The 8,375-nt window shown below is 44.4% G+C and overlaps 1 protein-coding gene across 1 annotated transcript; it reads left to right on the forward strand.

The window, feature by feature from the left end:
• Positions 1-834: 834 nt before the first annotated feature.
• On the forward strand, positions 835-6,261 carry ACTC1 (actin alpha cardiac muscle 1). The gene is made up of 7 exons (XM_054826973.1): positions 835-934; positions 1,566-1,714; positions 2,816-3,140; positions 3,789-3,950; positions 4,061-4,252; positions 5,393-5,574; positions 5,933-6,261. Exons 2-7 carry the CDS (start codon positions 1,586-1,588, stop codon positions 6,074-6,076), a joined length of 1,134 nt encoding a protein of 377 aa, XP_054682948.1. The 5' UTR covers positions 835-934; positions 1,566-1,585; the 3' UTR covers positions 6,077-6,261.
• Positions 6,262-8,375: the final 2,114 nt, after the last annotated feature.

Raw genomic sequence — 8,375 nt, forward strand, 5'->3', positions numbered from 1 at the left:
AATGTGGATGGTTCAACAACTGAGCAGGAAAACAACTGTCACATTACATTAATACCATAGCTGGTTTTTGTCCAAGCTATGCCCATCTCTCATCCTCTGCCCTGTACATATCACCATGCGTTACTGATCCGGTGTGTATTAAAAGAGCAAAAATGAGGAGTTTAAGTATATGCATATTAATGTAAATAAGCAGATCCCATTTTGTGCTATAGATGTCAGCCAAGAGCAGAGAGAAACACGATTTTTGCTGCGTGTGCTCATCAAAGTTTAAAAGAAATTGAGTGTGCACTGCTCTTTCCTAAGGCAATACGGGCAGCAGATGCTGCCTCCATGCAGTAGAAGAGCCCCAGTTGTTGGCACCAAAGTAATCTCATGGGTCGTCGATTAAATAGAAGCTCGACTGGCTTTTTTTCAGTGGAAAAATGAAAAGCCGGCGGAGAAAACACCCGCGCAGGTTCCCCCGCACCCTCCGCCCAGCCCGAGCATCTCAAGTTTCCGGGCCCACCTGGGCCTGCACCCGGCGGGTGTCGACACCTCGGGGTGCCGCCGGCGGCCGGAGCCGAGCGGGGCTCCGGGCGTGCCCCTGGGAGGCGGCCCGGGAAGCCACCTTTCCACCCAGCTCCCTGGAAGCGCTGGCCCCCGAGGGGCTGCTCGGGGCTCCCTATTTGGCCATGCGGCGGGCCGGGGGCGCGCTGCCCCGCGCCTGCCTTACATGGGCCGGGCGGCCGGGCTGCGCCGGGGCTGGCCGGGCTCCATTCATGGCTGCGCGGCCGCTCAATGGCGCGGAGCCGACCAAATAAGGAGAAGGTGGCTGCCCCGTCCCGCGGCGGTCCTGGACGACGCTGCCCCTCGGGGGGGGTATAAATTGGGGCGTCTCCGCCGAGCCGGCACCCAGGCTCTCCTCCGCAGCCCCCCCGCCGCCGGTGCTGGTCTGGTGAGTACCGCGGCGGCGCCCGCAGCCCCTCGGGGCGGCCAGGGAGGGAGGGAAGGATGGGACGGGACGGGACGGGACGGGTGGGAGACACCGGCGGGCGGCGGATGCCGGTCGTGCAGGTACAGCCGCTGCTCTGCCTGTGCACCTCCCGGCTTGGCGTTATTTCTGCCGGGGACACCGCTCCGTCCCCGGCCGCCCCCCCCGCAGCGCCAGCCGCCGCGGCCCGACGGGGCGCGACGCCCCGCCGCCGGGGAAGTGCTCGGGGCAGGGCCGATCTCTCCGATTTCAAACGCTTTCCCTCCCGTTTCAATCTGCGGCCTGAGAGTACCGCTAACGATGCCCTAACGAGCGTCCTGCAAGCCGGGGCGCCTTTTGAAGCGCGGAGAAGAGAGCGGCTGACGGATCCTATTTAAAGCCCTGCCCACGAACGTGGCTGAGCCATCGAGCATCCTCCCGGGACGAGTCAAATTTCCCGCTCCCGCCGCCAGCTGTCGGTGGTGCCGCCGCCGCCCGTGCCCTCCGGGATGGCGGGCGGGAGGGCGCGGAGGGGCCGCCCGGGGGCTCAGCGGGGCCCGGCGGCAGCGCCGCGCTGTCCGCGGGGGTCTGGACGCGCCGCCGCGCTGTTTTTCAGGTCCGTGCCTCCCTCCGAAGATGTGTGACGACGAGGAGACCACCGCACTGGTGTGCGACAACGGCTCGGGGCTGGTCAAGGCGGGCTTTGCCGGAGACGATGCCCCCAGGGCCGTTTTCCCGTCCATCGTCGGCCGCCCGCGGCACCAGGTAAATACGGAGGGCAGGACTGGGGCAGGACTGGGGCAGGACAGAGCCTTCCCTCCCTCTCCAGAAGTCGCCTTCACTCACCCCTTCCCTCCTTAGTTCTGTCCGGTCCCAAATACCCTGCCCTTCCCTCTGCTCACTGCTTGCGGTGCTACGAGTGATGCATTTCCAGTTCTCTCCAGTGCTTCCCTCAGCTCCCCTGTTGGGCTGCCCCTGATCTCCTTTCTATCACTGCCTCCCTTTCTCCCAGCTATTTCTAATTCACCAACTTTCCTCTTGACTCTCTCCCTGCTTTCTCCTCTAATGAGCCCAAACCCAGCTTCCTACAAAGCTGCTGCCCACTCCATCCCCTAGGCCAGACCTGGTGCTAGTTCAAAGGCATCTCCATTGGCTGAATTTGCACACGATGCAGTTTGTTTAAGTCCCTTCCCACCCATCCTGTCCAATGTTTTCATTTTCTCTACTTTGTCTGTCTCCGATCTTACCTTCTTACTGCTCTCTAAGCCGACTTTTCTCTGTTCCTGTTTCATTCTCCCTCTCTTTTGTCACAGTTAGATCAGCATATAGAGAATACAGTACTTATTCTCCTGCAATTTCCTTGGTAAAAAGTTTGTAATGCTTTTTTTTTTTAAAAAAAACACCTCACCCTAAAACATTTGCAATTTGTGCTCTGTTACTGTGAATAAATTACTGCTGAGGCTCCATAGTAATAGAGTATCTTCCTTCACTAGAAGGCTCATTTCCCTCTGTATCTTCTTGTTTATAGACTCTCTATGTCTCTCTGTATCTTCTCCTGCTCATGATATTGTGCACTTTACTTTCAGTCAAACTTTTGGACCAGAAAGAAGTAATTGAAAATAAGAGGTGCATTAAAAAAGGGAAAAAAATACTTCCATTTCTGATCAAAGGACAAAGGATTTTATGAGAAAACTTCAAATACCATTGACTTAATATTTTAATAATGCTAATTTCTTTTCCTAAACAACCTTTCAGTGGTGTGACTGCTTGTACCTTTCTTCAAAATAGCATAGTTGACGGTGATGTAATTGGGCTCTGTGATGTTGTCTTCCTCAAATAATGCTCTTCTGTATTTTCTTCTCTTAGGGCGTTATGGTTGGTATGGGTCAAAAAGATTCCTATGTGGGTGATGAAGCTCAGAGCAAAAGAGGTATCCTTACTTTGAAATATCCCATTGAACATGGCATCATCACCAACTGGGATGATATGGAAAAGATCTGGCACCACACTTTCTACAATGAACTCCGTGTGGCCCCTGAGGAACACCCTACCTTGCTCACAGAAGCCCCCTTGAACCCTAAAGCTAATCGTGAAAAGATGACCCAGATAATGTTTGAGACTTTCAATGTACCTGCTATGTATGTGGCGATCCAGGCTGTCCTGTCCCTGTATGCCTCTGGTCGTACAACAGGTAAAATAAAAAAATAAACACTATTTAGATTTTTCCTTTCAGGAACCCTCCTTCCTTCTCCCTCCAAATAGGGAAAAAAACCTCATAACTCATTCAAATTTACAAAAAAAAAAAAAGGCATTTTTCACTTATAGTAATTGGTGATAACAGTAGCAGAAAAGCCAGTACCAAACAGTCTGTGGACAGAACAATGTGGACCTGTCTGCATTGCTTTCTGAGAGGCACTGTGGAACTAATTCTCATGCCACTTGTGATGACACAAGCGAGGAGACATTCCTGTGAAGATACCGCAGTTGCACAAGTGTTATACCAGTTTAAGGCTTTAAAATGCCCATTGTTGGACCAAACCCAATCACTATTGCAAATAACTTACTGCTGAGTGTAGCAGTAGTGGAAGGCTGTTCGTATGGATTAGCTTAAAACATGTAAGGGACAGCTGTTTAATGGGAAAGTTCACAGCAAACAGGAATGTCCAGGCAAGCAAAGGCAGAAGGAATGGGCAAGATCTTTACGGCTAAAATAGAATGATGCTACTTTATAGTGCCTGAAAAATCCTATATTTGGTTGTGTTTGTTGCTGCTCACTGTGCCTAAGGGCTCTAAGTGTTTGCTAGGTGATCCCAACTGCTCTCTGACATTTCTCTCCCAGGGATTGTTCTTGACTCTGGCGATGGCGTCACCCACAATGTACCTATTTATGAAGGTTATGCTTTGCCTCATGCTATCATGCGTCTGGATCTGGCTGGCAGGGATCTGACTGACTACCTCATGAAGATCCTCACGGAGCGTGGCTATTCCTTTGTGACAACAGGTCAGTCCTTCAGCTTTGCCCTCCTCTAAAAATCCTGTCTCTCTTGGTCCAGCTTTGTCCTCTAGTATTTTGCTTATCCAAACCTTGATTTGATTCCTGTATATCTGCAGCCGAACGTGAGATCGTTCGTGATATCAAAGAGAAATTGTGCTATGTTGCACTGGACTTTGAGAATGAAATGGCCACTGCTGCCTCTTCCTCCTCGCTGGAAAAGAGCTATGAATTGCCCGATGGTCAAGTGATCACAATCGGTAACGAACGTTTCCGCTGCCCTGAAACCTTATTCCAGCCATCCTTTATTGGTAAGTATTCCCAGGAAATTCTCCTTTCAGTAGGAGGTATGAATGAATCAGAAGATCTAGAAGGTGTCCCACTCCTCTTCCTGCTTATCTAAATTTGGCACAAAATCAAACATAAATAATGAGTTAGATCGTCTGGTCCCTGTAAGCTGTGCTTAACATGAGCTCAGCTGGGTCTTCTTGTAAGTTTTAGACCAGGTTTTAGGGTCACAATTTTTCATGATAAAATGCAGTTAGAATATCATCATATTACAATGGAGAGAATAGCTTCCAGTGCTGTATTTGTGAAGCTTACACTTCAACAGTACCTGACTGCAAGAAGTGAAGTGTCTGGGAGGGGTAAAAAAGTGGAATGAAGGTGTATGTATATTTATATGCACTGCAATTGAACATTGCCATGGTCAAGATGGCAAGCTTTGCTGTCTGTGAGTGCAGCTGACAGATATAGCAAATGCTTATGCTCTAAGTCCTGAGCAATAAATGCAGTTGTTCATCAGCTGACATCTTACTGTGGATCTAGTGTCAGCCCTTTCAGGAAGCACCTGTTAAAATTAATAAATTGGAATGCAGCCTACAAACATTTGCTTCTGGTTTCTTTTTCCCTACCACCAAGTGCTAATATCTTGGTCCATATCTTGCTTATGTCTTGCCTTGATGTTTATAAATAGACTGTATTTTGAGTAGGCTGAAAAAGAAATGGAGTAACTATTGTCTTCTTTAGCTCTGCTTCCACTGCTTTCATTGTCTTTATTTCTGTCTTTTCTATATCAACTAATGCTTTTTGTGAGACTCTGACATAACCTGGTACTCATGTTTTCTATTCTATATAACTGTCTCCCACTGCCATATACTAAATGAGTTTATGTTGTGTGTCTACCTCTTCTCTTACTGTATATTTTGAGTATTTTTCCTTTGCACAGGCATTGTGATTCTTACCCTTTCTCACAAATAATTTTTGTTTTCTTAGCTAGTTCTGCAATTCTTTTTTTTCTATGTTTTTCTATTACATTTAATAATCGGTAAGTAATTTTACAACAAAAATATCATAGCAGTTCATATTAATGATGAGGAGAAATGCCAAGAGTTCTCGTCACGAAGATCTCTTGTATAATTTACTGATCTACTGTCTTCGTTCTTCCTAAGGTATGGAATCCGCTGGTATTCACGAGACTACCTACAACAGTATCATGAAGTGTGATATTGATATTCGTAAGGACCTGTATGCTAACAACGTCCTCTCAGGTGGAACGACAATGTACCCTGGCATTGCTGATCGCATGCAGAAGGAAATCACTGCACTTGCTCCTAGCACTATGAAGATCAAGGTGAGGAATTTCACTCTGTACTCTAAAATGTGGGTCAGCATGGGGAAAATGTCCATATCACTAAGCTGGGATATAGGAACAACTCAAAAGTGAGATTGATAGCTGATGGACAAATGAGAAGAAATTCCATTTAATAAGCATAATTATATTGCAAGTGTTAGAAAAGAAGAAACTATGGTTATAGATTTTTCTTAAGGAATATTACATGTATTGTACCAGCTTCTGAAGATCAATACTGTTATTATAGAAAAGTTCTTTATTAAGGAAATATTTAGTGGTTTGTTACATTGGTGATGTGGGTTGGTTGTTCAGAAATGTAACTGTTCAATGAGGATTCTGTTGCTTTTCTTTATCTTAGATCATTGCCCCACCTGAGCGCAAGTACTCTGTCTGGATTGGTGGCTCCATTCTAGCATCCCTGTCCACCTTCCAGCAAATGTGGATCAGTAAACAGGAGTATGATGAAGCTGGTCCATCCATTGTCCACCGCAAGTGCTTCTAAGCACTTTTCCCCTCAATTTACTTCCCACTCAGGATGACGACAATATGCTTCTTGGAGTCTTCTGGCAACCCTTCCTGAACTCTTCAGTCATTGTACAGTTTGTTTACACACCCGTGCAATTTATTTGTGCTTCTAATATTTATTGCTTTATAAATAAACAAGATCTGGGACTTGCAACCTACAAATGATTGTCTTTTGTTTTATTATAAGTATTCTTTGGTTAAAAAAATGAGACTAAACACCCTGGGATTTGGAAACTCCCATCAAACATATCAATGCCTTCACTGCATGCATGTCCTTCTAAGTGATGTAGGCGTGTTAAGTCATGGTTTTCTATTAGTAAGAATTTATGCTTTATAGTTTTAATTTTGAAACGTGAAACAAAAGAAGCATCATATATCAAGGCTTACAAAAAAATAGCCTTGAGGGTAGATGTAGTAAGTAGGACAAGTGGAAGGAAACCTCTCATATTCACTCACTGGATTGAGAAATGTTTCTTCTGTTGCATTTATTATAACCCAAGTATTTTAATATTAATTTATTGAAAGCCAAAGCTTCTGCAAAACAATTATGTTAATACATTTAGAATGCAATCTATAACTAATTAGCTCACTCCTAAATAATCACACAATTGTTTTCTGTGGGCTATAAATATTTATGACAAAATATTAATTCCGGCTGACAGTTTACTCATCTTCCCCCATCTCTTCAAACCCAGAGGTAAAGAAGTGAAGCCTTTATTGTACTAATGCACAAGAATAAAACTTTTTCTGTATAAACATACAATTGTTATAATCAGGATTATTTTCACATCATCATACATATAGCGCAGGCAATTTTTAATCCTTAATCTTTCCTATTCTTTGTTGCTTTTTGACCCAGATACTACAATCATAAATTTCTTACTCTCTCTGAGCTTTTGTGTTCCTCACCATGACTTCTTATAACTGTGCTCTTTGATTTTTTTTTAAAAGTAGTATCTAAAATTGATCTGGGACATTTCCGTTAAAATAACGGAACCAGTCAGTGTCATAGTTTGGACTATGCACAGACTGGAGTTCACCTAAACTTGATTTAGGAAATCAATTAAAGCATTTATCAAGCTGTGCATGCGGTTAGTTCGGCATGTTCTCAGCTGACAGCCATTACAGATGTTTGAAAAGAATAGATGTCATGCTAATTTTATACTCAAATATACACAACACAATAATAATAGGCAGTTTACACAGCTGCAGGGAAACTTTTTTGTTTCTCCTCCCTATTATTTTCTAGAAAGGCATTAAAACTGGCTGTTAGATATGTTAGTTCTATTAAGCAGAACTGATTTTACTCTTTGAATATATGAAGACATATTTAGTATCTGTCTTCAGTTTGCCTGTCATTAGAAGACATTTTACTGAGATGCAGTTGTGATTGCCTGCCATCGGCTTGCAATTGAAGTATTCAACTATTTCTAGATATTTTTGCTTTTGGACAAAGAAGGTGGATGGAGTTGTTAAATATAAATAAAATTTAAACATGAATATGAAAATGTACATCTTTTTACAATTTAAACATAAATTTAAGCATTTTAAATGAACATAAAATTTAAATTTTAACAAAAATATGAAAACTTAAGCATAAATATGAAATACTTATCCTCACACTGCACAAAATATTAGCGAAATGCTGCCACAAATAGGCTTTTTCACAAAACAATGCAAATCAATCTGTGAATCTGTTAAGGCAAAGCCAACGACTTCCCCCGTTCTTAAGAAGGTTTCCAGAGCGGGGAATCACTCTGAAGTTCACCCCACGGAGAAATTTTGTATGTTTTGAAAACATGGCAACTTTTCCAGATTTCTGACCAACACAGATTTAATTACTGCATGGTGTTGTTCAGCAGCATTGTGCTTTTCTTGCGTGTTCTTGCTTGCTAATTTGAAAGATTCGGCTGGTTCAGAAAGGTCACCTCAGGTATTAGTGTGAATTAATAGGGTGATAGTGGACATAAATTGCAACTAATTGGAGCTTAAAATGTTAGGCAAGCATGCAAAGGGTATGCTAAGTCAGACCCAGCGGATTCCTGACCGACTGGCGCTGACTGGCAGGTCAGGCATACAGCTGGCACCGCGTTCTCGGCCGTGAGCACGTGGGCATGAGGAGGGAACTGAAGGAAGCCGCTGCTTGCATGACTGATGGCAAAATTCCTTCCACAGGCATTCTGAGGCTTGTAATTCACAGTTTATGGAAATGGATATGATTGTGCAAAATAGTGATATGCTTGCATATATGGAGGATATGACTGAAAAGTAGCAAT

This window comes from Grus americana, chromosome 5, assembly GCF_028858705.1.
Source record: "Grus americana isolate bGruAme1 chromosome 5, bGruAme1.mat, whole genome shotgun sequence".
NCBI classification, from domain to species: Eukaryota; Metazoa; Chordata; class Aves; order Gruiformes; family Gruidae; genus Grus; species Grus americana.